The sequence below is a fragment of the Anoplophora glabripennis genome, unplaced genomic scaffold (genome assembly GCF_000390285.2).
Source record: "Anoplophora glabripennis isolate ALB-LARVAE unplaced genomic scaffold, Agla_2.0 scaffold163, whole genome shotgun sequence".
NCBI lineage: Eukaryota > Metazoa > Arthropoda > Insecta > Coleoptera > Cerambycidae > Anoplophora > Anoplophora glabripennis.
The window spans coordinates 828,523-854,867 of NW_019416302.1; the positions used below are offsets into that span (position 1 = coordinate 828,523).

Sequence of the window (26,345 nt, forward strand, 5' to 3'; positions counted from 1 at the left end):
AGCTGTATAGCAGCTGTCAGTTTCAATAACGTTAATGACTATATAACTTTATTTTAAAGAATAATCGTGATAACAATAACAAACAATTAAAGGAGCTGCGGAAAGTGTCCCCCTCCTTGTTATAACAATAAATTAAAGCAGCTGCTGAAAGTGTCCCCCTCCTTGTTCCAAGCACTTTTCACACCTGTTCCTCAAAGAATTAAAGACATTTTCTAAGATGCTCGGGGTATTGTTAATTTCACGAATCTTGTCTATAAGTCGAGCCTGCAGATGGTTTAAATCAGGAATAGGCAGTTCAAAAATAGTGTTTTTAAGGTAAGGCCACAAAAAGAAATCACACGGCGTAATATCACATGACCTCGGTGGAAATTCATGTTCAGCATTGAGACTTATTAGTCGATTTTGGAAAACTTCCCTCAACATATTCATCGTCTCGCCTGCCGTATGTGCCCTTGCGCCATCTTGTTGAAAGTAAAAGTTTGTAATTTCGTTTTCTTCCAGCTGGTTAACAAAAGGAGCGATAATTTCTTCTCTATACCTTTGCGCAGTAAGAGTACCATTAAAAAAAATAGGTCCATAAATCCTCCTTCGATTGAGAGCACACCAAACTCCAATTTTTTGAGCGTGTAGAGGGCCCTCGACAAAAAAGTTATCTGGTTTTTCAGAAGACCACATTCTCATATTCTGTGAGTTTACGTAACCACTTAAATGAAACCAGGCTTCATCAGAAAAAAAGGTGATATTATGAAGTTCACCGTAGTTGTTTAAAAACCATTCACAAAATACAGCCCGTCGCGGAAAATCAACTTCATGAAGTTCTTGCTGACAAGTTAAACGATAGGAGAACAAACGCAAATCTTTTTTTAACACTGTGTGGCAGGTACCGACTGATACTCCCACCATTTGTGATAAAACACGTACAGAAGTTCTTGGCGCATTTTCCATTATTTGTTGGACATTTTCTTTTAATTCTTCAGTCCGCTTTTTAGGTCGGCCGCTTCCTTCTTTTCTTGTTACACTGCCCGTTTCACGAAAAACATTAACACAACGCTGAACTGCACTTTGAAAAATTTTGTACTCAACAACGCCGGGAAATTGATTTTGAAATTCTATGAAACATTCCTCAATAGAATACTTCCATATTCCATCAATCTTGCGTCCATTTCTAAAGTAGGACTCTATGATAAACACTTTTTGTTCTTGAGAAAATACCATTTTAAACGCTTTTTAAAACGAAAATATTCAAATTGATAGCGGCGATATAGCGCTTTGACAGATGACGTTTAAGTTCATTTGCTATACGTCCAAATTTTCAGAACAAACTTGACCACGTTTTTATTTGAACGCTCGTTATATGTCTATCTCCTCTTATTTTCGAGATACAGAGCGATAAAATAAAATTTTTTAAATAGAATTTTTATGAAAATTTCCAAACGGTGTGAAATATTTGTATGAAATTTGGTATTTCGGGGTTTTTAAGAACGCCAAATACGCTGGTCTAATAATTTTTTGTATATTTTATAGAGGGCCCTAGTTATGCTACATTCGTTTTACATTTTAAGTTCTAATTTTTTTAAGGTTAGGTTTTAGCATTCGGGTTCCAATTTCTAAGGTACAATTTTATTTTCCAAAAATAATGTACACTTGTTAGAACTTCCTAATGTGGACGGTTTTCGAGAAAAAAAAGGCTTTTAATTGAACTCTTACAATATTACGGTGTATAAAATAAGTGGCTTTTCTCAAAATTGGCTTATGTCAAAACTTATTGATGGATGTCTCATAAACAACGCATACAGTTTCAGTAATATTTTAAACTCTAATTAACCTTATATCAAAATTTTAGTGAGTGTACCTAATTAGTCATTACTAACTATAGTCACTAACAATTACAAAATTTTGATATAAAGTTAATTAGAGTTTAAAACATTACTGAGAATGTATGCGTTGTTTATGAGACATCCATCAATATGTTTTGACATAAGCCTACTTTGAGAAAAGTCACTTATTTTCTTCACCGCAATATTGTAAGAGTTCAATTAAACGTGTTTTTTCTCGAAAACCGTCCACATTAGGAAGTTCTAACAAGAGTACATTATTTTTAGAAAATAAAATTGTACATTAGAAATTGGAGCCCGAATGGTAAAAAACCTAACCTTAAAAAAATTAGAACCTAAAATGTAATAGGAATGTAGCGTAACTAGTACCCTGTATGAAATATCCAAAAAATTATTAAACCAGCGTATTTGGCGTCCTTTAAAACCCCGGAATACCAAATTTCATAAAAATATTTCGCACCGTTTGAAAATTTTCGTAAAAATTATATTAAACAATTTTAATTTGTCATTCTGTATCTCGAAAACAAGAGGAGATAGACACATAGTTCATAAGAAAAAAAAATTCTTATTCTTTGTCATACTATCACCCCCTGAATTTACGGGAGGTCTTTCTGAAACACCCTGCATATCTAAAAAGTATTTTATTGTGTTTAATGTACCTAAATGTACGTTGTATACACTTTTCTCAAAGTACACCTATTTGAGAAGTGCCCTACCTCTCTGTAGCAACCAGCCCGGAAACCGTTCAACCGCTTCACAGATATATTTAATACAGTTTTACTTATTTTAGAGACTTGACTGCTCCTTTAAATATCCCCGGTTATTTCCGGGCATCCATCTTAAGATCCACATGACCGCTGAGCTATATTTTCACGCGATAACCTTTAGGTGGGCTCTTATTCGCCTTGCAACTAAAAATAGGTAACAATTCAATGAAGCGGCGCCTACTATGTTGCAATTAACGCAACATGACCGATCCATTTCAGTCATAGTGTTGTTTATTTTTATTACACATATTACTGCTGCGTTAATGACGAGGTCGGGTGGGCTTTTTTTATTTCTGTTGGCATTAATATTAATAGCAAGGAATCAGCAGTGGCTCGTCATGAATGGCTGGGTAGGCAGTGCCTATCCAAAAGAATTTAGAAAAAAAATGTTGACATGGATATATCCAGGTACACCTCGACATAGGTAAACAAGAGTTTCTAGACGATTATTCACGAACAATAACAATCACAATTTACCGGCAGATTAAATATGATGGGGCTCCCCCCCCACATTTTGGAAGTGTGGTACAGGCATATCTAGATGAAACTTTTCCTGATTGGACGCAGAGGGGCAGTTGAATGGCCAGCTAGGTTTACCGATATGACCCCGCTTGAGTTTTTTCTGTGGGGTCACAAAAAATGTAGTCTACAAAAATAGGCTGCAAAATATCGAAGAGTAGCAGGAAAAGATAAGACATGAAACTTCCAATATTCCTCCCAACACCCTTTTAGATTCACTACAAAATTTTTTCCAGCGAATTCATTAGGTACTGTCAGGAGGTAAATGATGAACACTATGAGCACCTTATAAAATAGAATTCCAAAGAAAATATGTGTTGTTTCTTAAGATCTGTTTTCTCTCTTTTTTTTATTTTGGCATAACTATTGTTTTCATAAAATTTAAAATATCCATTTCTTAAAAAATACAATCATGCATTTTTATCAACCCTGAACTATTGTGCTTTTTTATTTTCTGTAAAAAGTTAATAATAAAATTAAATGGTATCTATATCCTCAAGCTTGTGTTATTTTCAAAATAAATATCCATAATAATTTGGTGCCCTTTTTTTGTTTTGCTTTCTTTATTGTAATAGATTTTAAAAAATTGTATTTAGAAGCATAGAAATAATGTAATATTAAATATATAAATTCATAATAGATATATTTAGACAACTCGATTCATTTTTACAAAATATTTATACAATATATATTACCATGAGCCGTCACTGGACACCACTATCGTAAAGAGGCCTTATACGTACACATAAATCTATCCATCGCGTGGATCCCGATATTGATTTAATGTCCATATAATTTTATATAGGTTGTTATTAACCGTGTATTTTTCAATCCGATAAATATTTTATCAAAAGCAAGGAGCCACTAAGCGAAGCTGTACCCCATAATTAGGATTTATGGCGTGATTTGCATACAGATGAGATTAATTGTAATTGGCTTTTTTGTCTCCTCCATGTTGTTCAATTAGTCGTAGAAGTAACAAAATTGGTTCTTTTTTATCGCTGCGATTTTATTAATGGATGAGCGATGGGAATTAATGGCTTTTGTCCATATTCATTAAGGAAACAGGATGTAGTATTAAGGTGTAGTGGTCATAAAAATGTTTTTTATATAAACATTTTATATTGTGCATAATGGAAGGCATTATAAGTTTATAATAAAAGAAATCAATGAATAAAAGCTGTTTTACATTGACAGTTTATTCATCAATAAATTGACGAAGTTCTTCATCAATTAATTCAAGAATTTATTGATAAACAGTGTGGTTTTACACTGCTAAGGACTTTGTCAAGTTTTTTGACACATGAATCGGTTCTACCAATGAATGAAAGAAGCAAATAAATTTCAAAAATGTCACCTTTCCACTCATAATTGTAGTGATACAACAGCGGTACCGTTCTGACACATATTATATAAATATTAGTTTTTGTAAGTAACAAATCAGTAAAAACAATGCAAAAGTAGTACGACGCCACACAATTATTTACATATTCCAATAACATAACCTCATTACTGATCTGAGGCTGGAAATCTGTTGGATTGGTACTTCCCAACTTCACGAAGAAATTGACGAAAATTAGAACATGCTCTAATTCGTCAAGAACTTGATGAATAAATTGATGAAGTTATTTGACAGCAGATTTGGTGCATTACACTTGTCTAATTTCTTGATTAAGCGACTTCATGAATTAATTGATCAATAAATTGTCAATGTAAAACAGCTATAAGATAAATAAAGAAGTCGCAAGAACAACTGTTTTGATAAAATTAGAAAGAAGTAAATAAACATAAATGTTGCAGCCAGCGAAGGAGAAAATAAAAAAACCAGTCGATTAAAAAAATTCTGTAAAGGAAAGCAAGAAAATATTATTTTATTCTTTTGACCTAAACCTGGCAAAATCATTTAAATACTTTGAAAACGTTAAAATTAACCTTAGATTTATCCAGTGGCATTTATTTTGATAGGCTGGATAGGGAGGGAGCCACGTGAGAACCTCATATTAAGTAGTCACTCATCATAAGGCCCTAATAGGAGTTTCTCGACCCCTGCCATGCAGGAAGGAAATGGCTTAGGCTTGAAAACTTATAGAGGCTAATTAGACGAGATAGATCATCACACTGAGATTACGCGGCTTGTTTATGGCAATTAAATCGCGACAGTGATTAATTTTTAGCCAAGGACGATTAGTCCTTCGTGTTACGGAAGTTTATTGTCATACATATATTACATATGTAATATATAAGGAATTAGTTTTCAACAACAAATTGTATATTTTTTTACAGGTCACATGCTTATCACAGGCATCTTCATTTATTTTATAGGAAAAGTAGATAAGATAAATAATTGCAATGCGATGCAAGATTTAGATTTCTTATCAGACTCTAAGTTTCATAAATGGACTATGAAGACTTTAGTAGCATTAAGCAACTTTCTGTTTTTAAACAGTGATATCTATAGATCAAAATAAGATTATCTGCGAATTTTTACGTCTTTTTCTTTGTTCATTGTTTGTACATGTACATTAATTATGGAAGTTTTGATCACCAGAATAGAATCATAGAATTGGAAAATTTTCCAATAAGAAGAAACGTTTCTTAATAAAAACTAATTAAATAAAGTATTTTGATATATTTGGTCATGAAATAAAGATTAGGTTTAATTTTTTGACATTTCATTCATTTTGACATTATTCGAAATCTTGTAAAAGTCGCCTTGGTTGTTTGGATTTTGTCGTTTCTAATGTGTTTATAAACAAAGCTACACATAAAAGCTTAAACCTCGTAAACTAGGTCTATGCATAAAAGTTACAATTTTGCTGGTTTTGAATTATTATTTCTAAATGATTTTCAAATAAAAAGTGCAGCAAATGCTGCCTGCGAATTTTTATAGAAATTTCAAAGAATGGTGCCAGAACAAAAATACTGGTGTTTCTGAAATGTCACTGCTAGCATATTTCATGGAGCAGTCAAGAACTTTAAAGTCACCGTCGAGTTTGTGGAGTGAATTTAAGTCAACTATGTATTTATATCAAAATACCCCAAGCTGAGAGCATTTTTGAAACGTAAGAATAACGGCTATACACCTAAAAAGTCAAACGATTTTCTCGTTCAGGCATCGGATAACACATATTTGCTAATGAAGAAGCATGCCGTTCTGATGAGTTATGTAAACTTACTTTGGACAACGTCAATTTCAATTTCGATGACATTATTGTAGTTACAATTCCAGATTCTAAAAATGGTATATCACGTACATTTACAATTACTTCTCGTCTGGATTCTGTTTCTCACCTAGAAATTCTTAAGAACTATATCAAGATAAGATTGGAAATTAAAACTGAAATTTCACGCTATTTTATGAGCTATCAAGCGGGTAGATGTTACAACCAACCAGTCGGCATGAATACTCTTTCTATGATTCCTAATAAGATTGCGCAGTTTTTGAAACTAGAACATCCTGAAACATATACAGGCCATTCATTCCGAAGAACATCGGCAACGCTACTGGCTAATACAGGAGTTGATGTATTAGCAATCAAGAGACATGGTAGGTGGAAATCAGCCACAATTGCAAAAAGTTATGTTGCTGAAATAGCCAACAGGATTCTTTACAATGGCACTTCAACTCCAGCTTCTACGTCGCATCACGCTATCTTAATGGATCAGTCAGATAATATTGGGCCTCCAGTAACTGAAATGGAGCTGTCAAATCATTTTCAGAAAAAATGAGACAATTCGGGGTTCGGGTTTTATGGAATTGGGGTTTGTGGGTTTAGGAATTGTGGGTTTGGGGTTTGTGGATTTGTGGATTTGGAGTTTGTGAGATTGAGTTCGTATGTATTGAAGGTTTTTGAGTATGAAGTTTCTGAACTGCAATCAACTGTTTGACGTCTAAGGGATCCTTAGTAGATTTTCGCATATTAAGAAACTGATAAACTTAGAAATTTCAACATGTGATATCTCAACGAAAAAAAAAAGATATTTGAGCAAACTCAACGGCATTCGAGAGAGGGAGCCTTGTACTTTTAAATTATATGTATGTATTTTTTTAAAGAATAGATGGCGTTANCCATTGAATATTGCGCCCATAAAGTTGAACTTTTCAGTGTTCTGGATAATCTTGTAAAATATGCTATCATCACATTTTCTGAATAAATATGTGCATTATTTTCTTTTGCCCAATTTATGAATTTATCATAAGCATTTTCATAAATTTTTCTCGACTTTGTTGGTATAAGTGTTGCCACTGATGTATTTGCAATTTCCAGTAATTCTGGTGGTGTGCACTGCATTTCTTCAGACATTTTAAAAACGACCCGACGCGACATCAAATTTCAACTGACACTTAATGAAACGTCAAAGCTTCTTGAATCTTTAATTCGTTGCTAGGATACTTACCTACACATTGTTACATTTTTTTACTAGTTAAAAAATGAAAAATATTTGTACTTGTTAAACAATAGGCTGCTTCTAAAGGAGGTGTTGCACTATATAATATAAGTATTATTATACGCTTGAAGAAAAAGTATTTTGATATATTTGGCCATGAAATAAAGATTAGGTTTTATTTTTTGACATTTCATTCATTTTGACATTATTCGAAATCTTGCAAAAGTCGCCTTGGTTGTTTGGATTTTGTCGTTTCTAATGTGTTTATAAACAAAGCTACATAAAAGCTTAGACCTAGTAAACTAGGTCTATGCATAAAAGTTGTAATTTTGCTGGTTTTGAATTATTATTTCTAAATGATTTTCAAATAGAAAGTGCAGCAAATGCTGCCTGCGAATTTTTATTGCCAGAGAAGTCGAAAGTGCGCTAAGGACGACCATATAGAAATTTCAAATACTGGTTTTTCCGAAATGTCACTGCTAACATATTATATTTCATGGAAAAGTCAAGAACTTTAAAGTCACCGACGAGGTTGTGGAGTGAATACTCAATGATTAATGCCCGTTTGCACCAAAGCTGTCAAATCTGTTAACTGAGTTTAATAGCTTAACTTGGTTTAAGTGCATTGCACCAGTTTAAAATTGACGTTTAAACTAAGCGTAAACGTGTTTACCTTAAACGCTCAAAACTGAGGGTTTAAACGGAGTTTAGCACCAGCGCAGGCGCATATTTTGTGTATTTGAAATATTTGAATAAGGTTAAAGTAGAAGTTTTAAATTAGTTTGCTTGATATTTTGGAATGTGGAGTGGAATACATAATTGATAGAGAATATGGACCCCGAATTTGTTATAGATATTGCTGAGGACGATGACATTGAAATATTAGATATTATTCAAGTTGGATTACCAAGGGAAATTTACGTACGGCAAAATTCGTTAGCCAATTTTTTCCAACAGGATTCCTTATCTTTTTGGGAAACTTTATCAGTTTTATGACATTCAATAATACTTCTGTACTTTTTTACAAGGTGAAGAACCTCTAATTTTTCCTCTGTGGTGAAATTTGGGGCACGTGGTCTTTTATCTCCCATTTTATGGTTTGTACATAATAATATTCAAATATAACACAAAGTAACCCACAAATGTCAAATACAGACAAGACAAATGTCATTTATCATTACCCACTACTGCCAATAGTAGAAAAAAAAGTTAAACCCGTTTTGCTAACAATAGCGACGTGCAAAGGTTTTGCAGGTTAAACGTAATCAGTAAATTAATCTTGCTTAGTTAAACGAGAAGTTAATCCAAATTGGTGCAAACGGGCATAAGTCAACTATTTTCATAGAGGAGAACATGGATATATCAAAATATCCCAAGCTGAGAGCATTTTTGAAATGTAAGAATGACGGCTATACACCTAAAAAGTCAAACGTTTTTACAACAGAACAAGTTAACGATTTTCTCGTTCAGGCATTGGAAATTAAAACTGAAATTTCTCGCTCTTTTATGAGCTATCAAGCGGGTAGATGTTACAACCAACCAGTCGGCAAGAATACCCTTTCTATGATTCCTAATAAGATTGCGCAGTTTTTGAAACTAGAACATCCTGAAACATATACAGGCCATTCTTTCCGAAGAACATCGGCATCGTTACTGGCTAATACAGGAGTTGATGTATTAGCAATCAAGAGACATGGTAGGTGGAAATCAGCCACAATTGCAAAAAGTTATGTTGCTGAAATAGCCAACAGGATTCTTTACAATGGCACTTCAACTCCAGCTTCTACGTCGCATCACGCTATCTTAATGGATCAGTCAGATAATATTGGGCCTCCAGTAACTGAAATGGAGCTGTCAAATCATTTTCAGAAAAAATGAGACAATTCGGGGTTCGGGTTTTATGGAATTGGGGTTTGTGGGTTTAGGAATTGTGGGTTTGGGGTTTGTGGATTTGTGGATTTGGAGTTTGTGAGATTGAGTTCGTATGTATTGAAGGTTTTTGAGTATGAAGTTTCTGAACTGCAATCAACTGTTTGACGTCTAAGGGATCCTTAGTAGATTTTCGCATATTAAGAAACTGATAAACTTAGAAATTTCAACATGTGATATCTCAACGAAAAAAAAAAGATATTTGAGCAAACTCAACGGCATTCGAGAGAGGGAGCCTTGTACTTTTAAATTATATGTATTTTTTTTTTGAAAAAGAATAGATGGCATTACTACTATTATGTAATTTGGTGATTGGTAGCGGTGTATTTTATTATTTTGATATTTATTTATTTATTTTTATTATATTATAATTATTATTTAATTTGGTGATTAATTTTGTTTCTGGTGTGTAAATTTTGTGTGTGTATAAGAATTAATTATCCGTTTGGGCGCCTTTTTTATGTAAAATGTCATTTGGGTGTATTTATATCTAATTTTCCATTGAGTGTAGGTTCTGATAAGAAATTTTAATAATAATAATAATGACAAACATAGACGAACTAGACTTTCTTACCTTATCATTGCTAACATCGCCTCCGGCAGCTTTACTTTGTATAAATAATGTTCACAGTGTAGACAGGATTTTATTAGTGTAGATAGGAATGTTCATTTTCTACACTGTCCCTCAAGAAAAAACACTTTATTTTATCAATAGCATGAGTCCTTACCTCATAGGGGCGGTTCTATGCTCTTTTAATTAACCTTTACTATTTAATTTTGGGTAAGAAACATTGAATAAAAGCAAAATTGGAAATATTTACACAAGATGACATTTATTACTTATTTATCTTTCAATTTCGAACAATATTTTTATGAACACAGAAACTAGAATATTTTTTTTTATACTTTTACATGAATAATTGTCTGAGAAATGCCTTATTCTACCTATCATAATTGAGAAAATGTTTGGTTAACCAATTATCATTATTTTAAACGTTTTTCAAACAAATTAACTTATACTACGAACATTTGAAATTAAACTAATACTTAAATTATAGAATGTTCAAAAATGTCAATTTAAACTTTAATCACTGACATTGTTTATAGTTTGTAACGGGTTTTGTATTTCACAAATAGCTTTTATAGTTCGAATTTGCAACACTTTATGGCATGGAGAAAACTCTTATGCAACTGGACTTACTTGGTTTCGTTCTGGCTGGCAATTTGCGGTCGTCTCTATAACCTCACTTTATTGTTGTCGTTTTCTGCTATTCTCGTGCGTTGAAGATGGCTGTTGGGTCTGTGTAGAGTGCTTCCTGGTGTTTTTGATGTTGTTTGGGGAGCCACAGGACAACATGCACCCCTCACCAGTCTCTAGAATCTCCTTCTGCCTCTCTCTCAGCTTGTTGACTTCTCTCGATGTTTTTTTGTTTTCCCGGTACCAGGTAAATTCACTGATTTGTTCTTTCGCCATTGGTTGCTCGTATCCCTGTTATCATTTTCTAACTGCGCAATTTCTCCAGCATGTTGCGATGAATTTGATTTTAATTAACTTACGGCGTAATTTATATTTTATAACTGCGTAGTAGATTTTATACGTCTTAATACTAATTTACAAGAAATTTTTATATGATATTTTGCATGACAAATTTTTTATAAGAAACTTCTAGCCTATGTGTTTCTGATGTTATAATATTTGAACTTTCTTTTGTACTAGATTATTTAACATTAATTTACTCATAAAATCTCTAAATTGGCCCTTCTTGTGGCATTGTCTTTTACTTTAATGCTTCTACTTCGTACCCAAAATTTATTTTCTTGACATGCTTATCATTAAAACGTATTATTTAAAATTTTGACTGATAATGTTTTAGGTTTATATGAAATAACTATGAAATGAGCTTTTTATTTTACTTTAAAAGTACTTTATGTCTTTATTTTATTCTACATTATAATTTCATGAAAATTTTCTATGCTATTTCTCGGTATTGTGTCTTGAGATACAGTGTGTTCATTTCACTACATAACCTCAAATATGACGAAAAACGGTGTTTTTTGCACTTTTAGGTTAGGAATGCATATTAGTGTGTCTGTTTCTTGACCCTTGTTGACCTGTGTTATCGAATTCTTTTCGAAACATGGATAAATTTCGTATTAAAAATTATAAACATATGCTATTTTAATACTTTTTAGGTAGGTAGTCAAATTTTGGTGTTAAATGGATAATAATATAAAAAATATATAAATTTCAACTTTTTATATGATTGTTTAATTACTTTTAATGTATCTATTTACTAACTTTTATATTCGTAATAAGAATAATGATGCTGGTTCGTGAGGAAAACAAAGGGCCTGTTGTTGATGTAACTCGACACATTTCTCAAGAACAGCGCTGTGGCAATGAAACAATACAGGGTGTACACACGAAGATTTTAACAGTGTCGTTAGCAATTATTAGCCATTATTGTCACGATCAAGCAGTTTCGTTGCAACAGGGCAGTTCTGCGAACGTCCTCGAGAACGCTGTGCCATTATTCACAGGTCCGGACAGTAAACACGTCCTGACGGACCGTTAGCAGTGAAAAAGGGCCTCCTTATTGGCTCGTAACGGACGAGATTAACCGGCCGATTAATCAAAAGCCTCGCCCGCCCCCTATTTATCAGCGCCCCGTTCTAAATTACACAACAGTTTAATAAAAATGCCGGATTTCTCTATTCCCCCGGCCTCCCGTACCGTTTTAATGTATTCACGACTATAGCTTCTCATTAGCGCGAGCAGCACTCGCAAATGAAACGTTCCTCGTCGACGGCGGCGGCGGCGGCGGGGGCAACGGCTCCAAATTGATGCGGCAAAGACGCAGTAATTTGTACCTCGGCCTTTCCCGGAACACTCGTAAATCTGCGAGGAAGGCGAATCCACTTTTTATGCGAATTTATATTGAGACGCATTTGACCCGACAATTCCCCTCCAAATGAAACGAGGACTTGTTCCAACCCTTGTTTCAGAAATGCAGGTCGCCGTTTTTCTTGAACTTCGAAAATGCGATGAGACTTAAAACCGACCCAGATAACACAAAAACCTTTTTAGAACGTGTATGGAACCAATGAATCACCACATCCCAAAAATATAAATGTTGTCATCCCTAAAATGTTGGGATATCATAGTGTTACCGTTATCAGAACGTCCCTAGTACTACAACTTTTTCAAACATCTTTGCACTTGATATACAGAGAGATCGAGAATGATTGACCGGATTCTGAACGTACCCTATCTCAATTGCTATCAAAACTGATTTCCGTTTGCTAAAATTACTTTTTTTTCCGTGCAATTTCATGGTGTTCTGTGGCGATTTCACAATTTGACGTTCTGTTCATTGGCGCACGGATTTTTTGGCTTGAATATTATTTTGTAGATTTTGTTGTTACCTGATATATTTTGCGACATTATAAAACAGTATTTTTCAATACTACAGTTAGAGTAGGTGGATATTATACGTGAGTAATTAATTTATTGCGTATGTTGTTCTCTAACCTAATCGGTTTTTTAATTTAGGTTAACATGGCATTTTCATTAGAACATGATAAATTTCTTCTGGAGGCCTATTTTCGTAGTGGACAAAACAATGGTAATGGTTGGAAATATTCGATGAATTCGTGTCATTTACAATTTCAAGAACAATTTCCAAATGATGAAATTGATTATGAAATTTTTTCGAGACACGTGAAGAGATTAGTGGAACGCTTCCATAACACTGGAAGTGTTTGTAGAGGAAAATCTCCAGGCAGAAAGTCTATTCTTACAGAGGAAGTCTTGGAAGATGTTGAAAACCGCTTACGAGCTAGTCCAACCAAATCACTACGTCGGTTATCTGCTCAAACAGGTACTTAATAACAAATATTTATTCTAAAATTTGTATCATTATTCCTAAATTGTTTATAGGAATATCATATGGATCATGCCATAAAGCAGTAAAGAAGTTGCATTTTCATCCTTATAAAGTTAGTGTTGTGCAGGAACTACTTCCGTTAGATTTTGGAAAACGTGTGCAATACTGTAATTGGTTTAACGAAAATCTGAATGACGACGATATTCTAGATCTAACATTTTTTTCTGATGAAGCGTGGTTTCATTTAAGTGGGTACGTAAACTCCCAAAATTATCGCTCTTGGAACACAGAAAACCCTAATATTTTGCGTGAAACAACTCTGCACCCTATTAAACTTGGTGTTTGGGTAGCTATGTCACGTAGAAGAATAATCGGACCATATTTTTTCCGTGAAAATGTAACTGGGCAGGTATATCGGCAGCAAATATTGTTACCATTTTTTGAGGAACTTCACGACGATGAAATCCATCATGGATACTTTCAGCAAGATGGCGCAACAGCTCACACCTCTAACGAAACTTTAGAGTTGATTAGAGAGTATTATGATGATCGAATAATTAGTCGAGATAGATGGCCACCACGTTCTCCTGACCTTACACCCCTAGACTATTATTTATTTGGTTTTTTAAAAAATTCAGTATTTGCTCAACGGTTACACACGATTGAAGAACTTCAAGAGGCAATTACAAACGAAATTAGGAGTATTACACAAAATGTTTTACAGAATGTATTTAATAATATGAAAAGAAGAATTAATACCTGCTTGAACAACAATGGACATCATATTGAACATTTATTGTAAAAATATAGATATTTTTATGGATTTTATGTAATTTTAAGGTAAAATATTCAATAAAATGTGAAAAAATTCCAATTACTCTGTTATTATATATTGCATGTAACTGTTGTTTATTGCTCTCGGTCATACAGACAATCCTACCATCTAACATAATCAAGCACTTCCAACTGCTTGCATTTGCTTGAAGCAAATTTTTTTAAGACACTTTTCCTGAATTTCGACAGCTAACTAAAATGTTCAGCATAAATTTTTGGGCTGGATCGCTTGCGCTGGATATTCAGAAGTGTGAAAGCAGTAGCTGCAAAATAGTCGTCTTATAAGCATACAGCAGTTTGCTTTGATGAAAAACAGCAGCTTGCAGCGTATCGCTGTATAGCTGAATCGTCTTAGATGCCAAGAATGTAGCCACAATAGTGCTTCTGTTTTAAAATTAACTCATAACGTTTTAAAAATAAAATCGCTGAAGCACTTACAGTCGTTATTCAAAATTAGCTACATCAAACTTTGATTTAAAAGTTTTTCTAATTGTAAATGAAATAAGAATTTTGGAAAAGTTAGGCTAAACCTACATTTGATTCTGTCATCCTCTTTAATAATAATAACAATAATAACATTTATTGGTCCATCAGTATTGCTTAATTTGTGAAATAACTTTGATTTTTGTTAAATAATTGATATTTTTATTATGAATTTCCATTTTGACAGTAACCTAATTTATTTGACGTTTGAACGTAATTATTTGTTTACCATTAAAATCCCTCAACCTGCGCTCATGATTCTAGTATTGGTATCAAAAACTGGTATGCCGCACATCAAAAATCAGTATGAGGCGGCACGGTCAACCATTCTCGATCATCCTGTAGCTTTAGTACAGTCATTGAAGCTTTTCACCTCCGAATTCTTTGAAACTGAACCGATCGACTTGAAATTTGACAGATAGTTAGAGAAAAGGTCAATGAACATTAGTGACATAGCGTCACCCTGTTGCGGGTGACACCTCTTCTCGCGGGTGGAATTTTTTTTCAAAAATAACGCTGAAAATCGATAGAGAATCAAATTTTGAGCAAAAAATAATGGAAGAATTTTTTCAATTGTTTTTTAGTTATTCACGATTGAAAACTTGGAATGTTGAGTGAAAAAAATACATTTTCAAGGTATTTTTCGCGAATAACTCAAAAACTACGCATTTTATTAAAAAAAGTGTAATTAACAAAAATGTAGCTTATAAATAAACAAAAATCGTTTTTTAAAAAGTGTTGTATGTCCTATACAAACCGAAATATGGTTAGTGGAAGGGGACTTGTTTTGGGGGGAATACTCGAATTTTACGTGTATAACGCTCCTGGAGTTTTTTGTAGTACTCAAAAAGACCTTCAAAATGAGTACTTATAAATTTAATTAGAGCAAAATTGAAGGAGTCATCGTCAAATACAGATGGATTGCTCATATTTTTTAAGGAAAAATGAGCAGTAAACGCTGTACCATTTCCATCAGAATTAAAATTAATCGTAGACCCTTTACAATTAGTTTTGTTTTAGTGGTTTTCATACGATCCTGAAGTTAGACCGATTTAGAATGCGTATTTTTTTTATAATGTACGGTAAAAGTTGAAAACGTATTTTTCATTATTCAAAAAAAAAATGCCTTATTTATATAATAACTCTGAAAAACAACAAATATGTAGCTTTTTTCAATAAATATTTTGCTTTCTTTATTCCTATAGCATAAAAAATAAAGGAGATACCGCCGCTTGAAGTATCCATTTTAGTGAGGAAACAACCTGTCTCGAGTCCTTCGATCCTTTCCCTTTAAGAAACGAAGGACTTAAAAAGTTTTATATGCAAACGATCTTACAGCTCTTGAAATTATCTTTAAAATGCTTTTTTATAGGATACTATAGCTTCAAAATTAACCGAGTTATGGTATAAAAACCAATGACATTTTTTCGGAGCAAAATAGGCTTTCTCATTTTTATATATTATACAAATATAAGTAAAAAAAATTAGTGTGATTATTTATATGCAGCGTAGCAATTTTTTTTTGATTGATTATATTTAAAAATCGATTATAATAAAAATATTTTGCATTAACATTGGCAAAATGGTAGTTTATAAGAGTTGAAAATGGCAAAAGTAAAATATTCTTTCATAAACAATATAAGGGATTTTTTATTTTAAATTATTGCACAATTATAGCATTCCAAGATTTAAAACGTAATTTTTTATCATTTTTTTAGCACAGGGGTGATTTATAAGGGTTGAAAAGTGTTATGAGATACAAATTCTTTCATAAGCAATGAGGGAATTTTTATTTTAAATAATTGCACCGTTAAAGCATTCCAAGCTTTTAAAAAGTAATTTTTTATCATTTTTGTCAATACAGGGCTGGTTTTTAGGGGTTGAAAGGCAAAAATTCGTTTATTAGCCATAAGGTAACTTTTATTTTAAATAATTGCACGATTTAATCATTCCAAATCTTTAAAAAGTAATTTTTTGTCTTTATTTTTTGCATAGGGGTAGTTTTTAAGGGTTAAATAAAAGTTTGAAAAGATCAAATATATCATAAAACATGTTCGAGAACATGGAACATTATGTAATATTTGTGCTTGAACAAGATTTTTATCAATAAAATGCTTAAAATTTAATTTATTCAATTTTTTTCACTTAAGAGTACTTTTTACCCCTACAAAACAAAAAGCGTCAATCGGGCTTACGTCACTTTTGAACTTGAGCCTAAGATGAGCCTTATTCTAAATTTTCATGCAAATCCATGCAGATTCAAAATATTCAGAGGTTACAGCTGATTTTCAGCTTCAATGACTGTACTACTTTGGGATAATTATTTTTTTTACTAAAACATTTTCGAATTCAAACTTGAAATAATTACGTCATTTCAAAAGTAAAGTAAGTAAATAGAATACTTATATTAGAATGTTCTCTTATAAGAATTGTTCAATGTAGCCACCATTTTCTGTAGTACATAAATTAATTCTAGGAAAAAAATTAAAAGTTACTCTTCTCAGTATTTTTTCATTCTGCAAATTGTGAACAGCACATTTCCACATTTTCCCCCACAATCAATACTCACAAAGTACACATTCTGGGCTTTAATCGAAAATTTTGCAAAAGGGAAAAATTTTTAACAAACCCTTCATCTTTATGACAAAAAAGTACCCCTGACAAAATTATGAGCATATTAGTTCAAGAGGGGTCTGTTAATCCAATTACTTCGTTTATTTTGTCATAAAGTGACATCTATATGGCGGCATTAGTGTACCAAATTTCAATAAAAGTTCACAAGAAATTTCAAAGTTATTTTTAAAAAAATATGAATATTCCTGCATAGGAAAATATTTTGAAAACCCAAATCTTGCATCCTCTGTATCACTTATATATTTACATCCTACAACCGACGTCACAAAGTGAGAATCCCGCTTTTACTGGCATCAAATTCATTCTGTAAGGTTCGTACTTAATAAAAAAAAACATCCTTTCGATCCAAGCTAACGCAGCGTAACATATCTGTACCTTTTTTTTCCATGGAACTCGTTAAGAAGGCGAGAAGGCGTCGATGTTATTTTTCCGCAGAAACTCCTTCTTCTCGCTAAACAGGCTCCATTAATCACCAGTAATCGAAGATGCCCCTCGCCGGCCATCGTGCTCGGTCACATGATAAATCGTTCGGTGGCAGCGATGTCACAAGGGGGTAGGTAGGTACAGGGTGAGCGTCGTACCGGAACCCCCAAGTCGACGTTTCGCGTAATCGCTTCAACCGTTTCTCATGATCGCATCTCGACATTTGTGAAAATAATTCTCTAGGTATTCTAAAATAATTTATACAGAGCCTTAATAAATAATTATAAGCCACGTAAACAGTAATTTGGTTGGAAACAGCAATTTATTTTATTTCCTACGTGTTGACTATTTGATTCTGGTAAAATTAAAAATTACTAGATCTAGATTACATTAACACATTTCATTTTTATTTTAATTAAAAAAAAATCAAACTTTTTTTTTCTCAACATTTCAATTCAATGTAAAATTTTAAAAAGGAAGACGCAAAAAAATTTTGAAAAATTTGTTTTTTTCAAAATTTATTTTTTTTTCAAAATTTTGAAGTTTTTTTTTTCAGTATTTGATGAATATTTAACGGGAAATTGTGAGAAAAATAACGGAAACAAATTTGTTTCATCTTAATCAATAATTTATATTTAAGGAACAGTAAATCTGCTCCTTTAAATTTTTATAAAATTTTGACGATTCAGGAAAGGAAAACGGTTCGACCGATCGATTTCAAAATTTACAGGCCTCTTGGACATGTATTGAGCTAAAAAAAACCTAGAAACATTGGTACTTTTCGCAATATTTGCAAAGTAGTCGTTGATTTTCGAAAACAGCAGAAAAAGTTATGTTTTGAACTTTTTCAAATTAATGCAGAGTATAAAAAAATTCTCAAACATACCAAAAGGCCCTTGAAGAGAAAATAAAGAAAAACCAAATTGAAGCTGATGAAATGACCCTGGCATTGACCCACTAGCGGCTAAACGCATCACCCTTTTATTTTAATTTTTTTTGAGATTATCCGTAAAATTCTAAGCTTTCCTACCTACAGAATCTTATATCAGCAGTCCAGAGAGTGTACTAGTATTTTTATTTAATTAAAAATAATATTGTTTTAATATTATTTTTTTTTAAAAGAAAATAGGATATTTAAAACTTTAGAACACATTTTCAAACAAATATTGTTCCTAAGTTAGTAAAAATGAGAAGACTATTTTTTTTTGAGCCAGGCGTAAATAAAAGATCTATTTTGATACTCATGTATTTTTTTTACATATGTTTTCAAAACGATGGTCATAATGATACATATATGTAGTGGATGCGTATGCGCACCTTTGGCCGATAACCATTGACATATTTATTCACTCCTATGCAAGTCTGGACAAATCTTGGCATACAGGACTTGTCAGAACATATATCAGTTCATTATTAGCAGAGTGTACTTCTTGGTTTTCCTTTGTGTAAAAAAGTGTAGTTCTGTATAAAATATTGTTAGAACTAAAGTTTTTTGTAATGCATAATAGTTATTTTTTTGGATACATCTAGTGCCAATAAGATTAAGAGATTTATAGAAGCCTATAGAGGTATAATTTTGTTTATATTATTGCAGTCATTTGTCAAAATAGAAAATGAAAAGGGCACTAACCACTAAAGAGTTACTTGCTTTGTTAGAAGAGGATACAGATTGTGAAAATGCTGAATTGGTTGATGTTTTTTATGTGTCGCCAGAAACAGATGAAATTACAGATGAGGAAAACTTTGATGAAAATATTATTGGAGAAGAGGGATTGCAGACGGATATTGCAGGAACGTATGAAATACAACTAAGTATAGATAGTGATGATGATTTGGAAGATGACGTTTTTAGTTTTTTATGTGAAAATGTTCGAAGTAAGCTGGATGCAAATGCACTTTACACTATGAACACAACGAAATCTCAGCTAAAATTTCTTTCGGATTTAGCACTCTCTTTAGATACAGAATAGAAAATAGCGATGTTGCTTCAAATACAGCAGTATTCAACTAAACCCATGGAAAACCCTCTCAATCCGTTCTACCAAATGAAGTCAAATTTGACAATATCGGGCATATTATATTATAGAGAGGTTAATAGTGCAAGAAAACAGTGTCGATTTCGCAAAAATAATACTATTTATTTGTGTAAAGTGCATTTGCATCCAACTTATTTTGAAAATTTTCACATAAAAAACTAGTTTAGTAAAAAAATCATTAAAAAATGTGTTCTTCTTGTTTTGGCCAGTAATGGGTTAAGCCAGAAAAAAAAATTCTGAGCTCATGTGCAGTTTCGAAAAAATTGTAAAATTTTTGCCTTGCATTATTTCTTTTGGTTGCACCGAGTGATGCTCAAAAAAAATTTTCAACTCAAGATTTCAAAACCAGAATCTTCAAGCTTCAAGATGCTTTTCTTTTTTTCTCGATAGGATCATTATTCACGAAATTGCAGATTTTCAAAAATTATTAAAAAAAAATTTTAATTTTCTTGCTGAGTGTATTAAAATGTTCGGTGTACCTATGACAGTTATGTCTTCCAGTTCTCCTCTGTTAACTGTATGCGCGAGATACATACCAGACAAACACTTAACCCTATTAGAGAAAAATAAAACAGGAACCTTATTTATGTAATGAATTGCGGCATAAAAGCGGCAACGCGATAGTCCATCTAAGGCATATCTTCGCTGATGACTCTATTAAAAGCTATGACTCGTCTCGTCGCGCCCCATAGAGGGAAGCAGGTTGTAAAAAGCGGCGTAAGAAACCACTTTGGAGATTGTTCGAGTCTTTAGTCTTCACATGTTTGTGTCATATCCAGGCCACTTGACTTTTTTTTTCACGTAAAAATGAACGTTACGGTTATTTATCGCGAAATAACACGAGCGGTAGCCGACATTCCAATTTGAGAAAACTGAATTGACGACAGCGTAATAGCTCCTTACGAAAATTCTCGGCAACGACGCACTTTCAAAAGAAAAAGTCAGCAGAAACGTACTACTGTGTCCAAAAAATAAAGTGAATTGCTTATTTAAAATTCGCGGGTATTATGAAAACATACAATTATTTTTTTGTAGGTTGATAGTACTGTCCTTGATATCTATGCAGAGTTTTAAGCCGATATATTCAATTTCTGCAGAGCTACTCGTGTTTTTGTAAACTTACGAAAGTGAGTTTCTCGATTTTCACTATGTCTGATTTTGTTGAGCCAAGAATTTACGGAAGGTGTTTAGTGATGAGGTTATGTCATAAAAAAATGTTTACAAGTGGTACAAAGACTTTAAAGTGGTACAAAGGCATAGAAAGTGTTAAGGACGAAAAGTGTCCCGAACGACCATCAGCGTCAACTGATGAACAACACGTTAATCAAATCAAAGATGTTGTGCTCGAAAACCGTCGATGAACGATAAGAGACCTTGTTGATACTGTTGGCATTTCAAAAGGTTCAGTAAATACCATTTTAAAAGATTTGTTGTGCTCTTGTTGTGGATTATTACTGGAGACGAGACTTGGATCCACGCTTACGAACGCCAGAAACAGTCAATCGATCGAGTAAATATCGTGCAAAAGGTGAACCAAGACCGAAAAAATCACGCCAGTCAAAAATCAAGGTCATATCTATAGTTTTCTTTGATTATCGTGGCGTAGTGCTCTATGAATTTCTTCCAACCGGCCAAACACTCAACAAGGAATATTATTTGAGTGTTATGCGTCGTTTGCGTGATGCTATTCGCCGCAAAAGGCCGGAATTATGAACAGACAACTCTTGGTTTTTGCGCCGGTTCACGCAACACTAGATAATTCGAGATCATTTCGCCAAAAATTCCACTCATATCGTTCCTCAACCACCGTATTCGCCTGATTTAGCACCGATTGACTTCTGGCTATTCCCTAAACTCAAAAGACCACTCCGTGAACACCGTTTCGACGCGATCGAGGAAATGATATCCGAATCGACGAAAGCATTGAAGGCCATCATACTAGAAAAGGACTTTTCAGACTGTTTCGAGAGTTGGAAGAAACGTTGGTATAAGTGCATTGTATCGGGTGGGGATTACTTTGAACGTGACGACATTTATTTGGAAGCATAAATAAAGATTTTTTATTGTTTAAACAAAGTCACCTTATTTTTTGGACAACGGGTTACATTTTCTAGAACTTCAACACAAAAATGTTACTGAAGTACAAGCACCGTATTTATGTGATATTTTCAAGAAGTTCCGATGATAATTTTCTTCCGAAACGCCGCATTCGTGACTTTATGACCTTTCCGCTGCGTACCCCGTATAAGTTCACGACTGTCGCAAAGCAAACAGACGTAACACAGTACTCTTTTCAGTGATATGTGTATACTTAGCAAATTTAGCGTAGTTTCATATTTCATTTCATCACACTCGACGCCCGGCTTCAGTAAGCCCCATTCAGCAAATGTGTGTCATATTTTATTTCTTCGGTATATTTCCTACGGCACTAGTGCATATTTTGCTTAGTTTTGTTTTTGCCGTGTCGCTAGAAGCACAATACGCTTATACCTTGTGCCTGAATTCAACGGGATAAAATGGAGAGGAATGTAAGTCCTTTTTTTGTCATTTTATTGTACTGTCGGAGGTATTTGTTTATAAAAATTGTACTTGCGTATACGTATATTAATTAAACAATACTAATTTTACTATTAGGTATATTATTGTGGGATTTTCATATAGATTTTTAATATACCTAATCAATCAATTCTAAATGCTGTGATCGTCTTACATAAAACTTGAATAAGCAGGGTTCAGAAAACTTTAAAGTATCATCTGCGAAAGATTGAGAAATCTCGAAGCTGGATAATTTTGAAAATTGTCAGAAAATTAACAAAAAAATTGGCACTATCATGTTTCCTGATATGACAGATAAGAATTTTTAAATAATTTTGGCGGTACTTGAACCAAATTCAAATGATTTGACCAATTTTTACTTTCCCATTAAGCTGTTTTTTAGAAAACTGTAAAATAATTTGGTTCATATACTAGTTGTCAAGTCGCATTAGTTTAATTTAAGGATTAAAAATTGCTTAAAAACAAAATGCATTGAAATTTGTATATGCAAATATCTCGATAACCAAGGGAGACATCCAAGCTCGGTTTGGCCAGGTCGGGAAGTCGACAAAACCCGACTTATTTTGGAAGATAGGTCCCTAAACGACTAACGAGACGCCAAAAGTATAAGAAAATTGTTTGTAAATTCTTGAGATATAGTCACCATAAATTGAAAACAAAAAAGAAGAATGTAAAAATGAAAATTGAATCTTTTGTAGAAATGGGATTTTCCCGGGTCAAAAAAAAAATAACACAAATTTTACTATTTTGCCCTATACCCCTATAAACAGTGTACAGAAATGAATATATATTCCAAACCGTAAGCCCTTTAAACTAATAACTCCTTTATCTATAAGCCGTGGGCCTGGAGGAAAAACGAGATAATTCGAAATTTAATATAGCTTTCTTTAAGTCAAAAAAAGATTCCGTGTGTAGGCCTATAAGAATACAGGTCCCGAGAAGAGAACAGAAAAAATGGAAGATGATTGTAATAATCATAATTTAAACAAAATCGCGGTTCGAAATCTGAAAGACATTGATAAAGAATTGTCGAAAAATGATAAATCTCTAATAACAGCATAGTACTTTAATTTGCAGAAGGTGTTAGTAACGCCCAGGGCCCCTGAAAGAGCCAGACCAGATCTGGAGACATCGTAAACGAAGAAAAGTAATTTTTTATAAAACAACGGACGTTCTTTCATATTTTCAATACACAATCTCCGTAATTCTCAAACTAAAAAATATTTCCCCCTATTTATCAAAGGAATAAGGCATAACTGACGCCCTATACAAGCAACGGTCATATTTCCTTGGCTATTAAACATATCAATCCCAAAAATGTACAGGATCTTCTATTAAGACATGCCCATTATCAAAACTTTTCCTGACAAACGGACACTGTGCCGGTATTTCACACTTCTCGAATGCAACGGAAATACTTTTCTTGTTGTTGCAGGCCGAGGAGCTGAACTCGATAGTTGGAAATGCATTTAAGATGGCTTACGCGGCGCAGCTGCAAAAACAGTCCAGCTTTCAAGACGTAATTGCCTCCCAATTGGATCAAACTCAAACGGATAAAGTACTTTGGGTAAGTATTTAACGGCGTCTCCTCCGCAGATTCGCGGAAGGAGATTATTTTTTTGCGCCCTCGCGCCCGTCCGGCTCGTGTTTACGGCGCAGACAATCCAATCGGGATGCGTTTTTTGCTCCCGGGCGGTAAATAAATGCGTTCGGTCGGGGTTGGCAATAACTCACGTTTTACATAGCACGTTATTCTCCCCCCGTCTCCTATTAATTAATTCTCGATAGCTATCTTTATTTCCTTCTTAACTAAACAATTACGTACACATCAACGACAACAAATTGGGAGTTTGAATGTTGTTTACGGAAGCTTACGGAATGACATCGCCTCATCACAATAAATACTTAGGTACCTATATTTTATTTTCTTCATTATCTATAACACCAACACAAACCAATTTTATTGCAGAAAGTGTTAGGTATAATATTTAGTAATGGTAATCTGTTTTAAGTGTAATTTATTTAGTTGATTATTTAGTATTTTTCCAACACAAATATGTAACACTAATTTTGCACGTAGCAAGAGCTGTCACATATCGTTTGACATAATTTTCATACGGCAAAGCCTCCTTCGTTATAGAAACAATAATCTTTATAGCTACTCAGATATTTGGAATTAATAAAAATATGAAATATTGGAGTTATCAAAAAAATTTCAAAATAAAGCAATAATTAAAGACAAGATTGGTTATAGTTATTTAGAGACCTAATTAAAGGAGGTTGTTCTAGCACAACCTCACTATTATAGCAATAACTTGAAAACGACAAAAGATATCGACCTCCGGTTTGTGTATTTGTTTTCCATAATGAATGGTCTATCAAGCCATGAAAAAAAACCTATATCGTTGCATTTAATTTTTTCGTAAACGGAAACGATTACAAAACTTTTCTCATTAGCGTCGTCTAACGTTGCGCAGGAAAATATTATTTTTATTCCAACATCACAAAAATAAATTTTATTAATAGTTCTTTAAAATGAGCCATCATTTATTGAAATCGATTAAGGCATTTCGAAGTTATGACCATTTAAAAATTTCAAGATAGCGTCCTTCATATTGACGTCGCTATTGTAATAACAAAAAAAAAGTTCAAACAAAACTTGTGAAAGGTTTAACAGTGTATCTAAAAAATGTATTTTCAACTTAGGTTATATAAGCGAAATTTCGAAAAACCGACAATTTTCTGTAACATTATAGCAGTTGCGCCCCCTAGCGGTGAAGTTACAAACTTGAAAATTTTTTAAATCAATTTCTTTTGGTCGTATTTGTTAATAGATTTTTTATCCCATAACCGTAGCACGTCTAGTGTCCTATATACGGCCGCTCGATACCGTTAATGGATCACCCTGTATAACACCAAAATCGTAATTAATCATATCTTCTGATAATAATATGGACACACACACAGACAGAGAAATATTACCCGCATTAGTTGTTGTGGTTCTAATAATTGTAAATTTAATAAATCTTCTCACAAGATTTCAACACAATCGATTCACCAATTCAGATGGTTTACAATTTGGAACGGTTTTGAATTATTTATTTTTTATTCGAATACGAAACTATTAAGAAAACTTGAATATTTAGAAATAAAAAATCAGTACTGTAGTTCGCTCTATAGAATACTAAATAGACTAGGAAAATAAGCTGAGAAATGACTTTTTGTTTCGGCAAGCTGAATTTATCACTATAGATGCTAAATATTATGTACAATAACATATTAGTTTCTAGTCATAAAAATGGGGGGAAGATTGTTCACAGGGTAGTTAATTGTATAATTTTTACGTAAATTCACGTTTTTCGCTTATAACTTTTTTCCGTTCATTTCCACGAGAAAACAATAAAGTACTTTTTTTTCCTCTTCAAAAGACCTACAAAACTAGCCCTCGAGCGTCAAAAAGTATTGATTAGATCAAAAGTTATAAACAGAAGAAGTTTATTTATGACTTTTGAATTAAACATTTATAAACTGCTTTATTATTACCAGAACGTTTTGGCATCGCTTCCTCTCATTCCTTGTCACTGTCTAATAACTCACACGAAATCTGGAATCGGTACAAGTTATGGCCTTATAAACAAATTAACTAATTATTAGTCTGGACGATCCCGAGGATCTTCCACATTCGCACAGAGATCATAATAATACATTGAAATCTATAATTTTATTTATTTTAATTTCAAATTTGCAACCTGGAAATTTTTTTATTTTTTAGCCTTAGTTACAAAATGACTCACGAGAGTGATATAGTTATACAGGGTGTGGCGTCTTTAATGCAGAAAATTAAAAACCTAGACTCTTGACAATAAATGAAATAAAATAATATATGCTACCATAAGGCGATTATGAGATTTGAGTATCAAAAATATTTTCCAAAAAATTACAAATGACAAAATGTTAATGCCGGTCCTGTTTAACATAGCGCAAAAAACATTGACCTAGTCCGCACTCCGCACGACATCTGTGGAGTGTCAGTCAGTGTCAGTGTCAGTACGC

General features: G+C 33.1%; 1 protein-coding gene across 3 annotated transcripts in view; it reads left to right on the forward strand.

Annotated features, from left to right (window-relative positions):
• The window catches only part of LOC108903509 (tensin-4), a 227,997-nt gene that overhangs the window by 188,045 nt on the left and 13,607 nt on the right, over window positions 1–26,345 (forward strand). For 2 of the 3 annotated variants that reach the window (XM_018705724.2, XM_018705722.1), the window contains exon 2: window positions 23,728–23,859. The exons of the other annotated variant lie outside the window; for it this stretch is intronic. In XM_018705724.2, coding sequence (XP_018561240.1) covers window positions 23,767–23,859 — 93 coding nt within the window. In that variant the 5' untranslated portion in view covers window positions 23,728–23,766. The remainder of the gene's footprint in view (window positions 1–23,727; window positions 23,860–26,345) is intronic. 3 annotated transcript variants of the gene reach the window in all.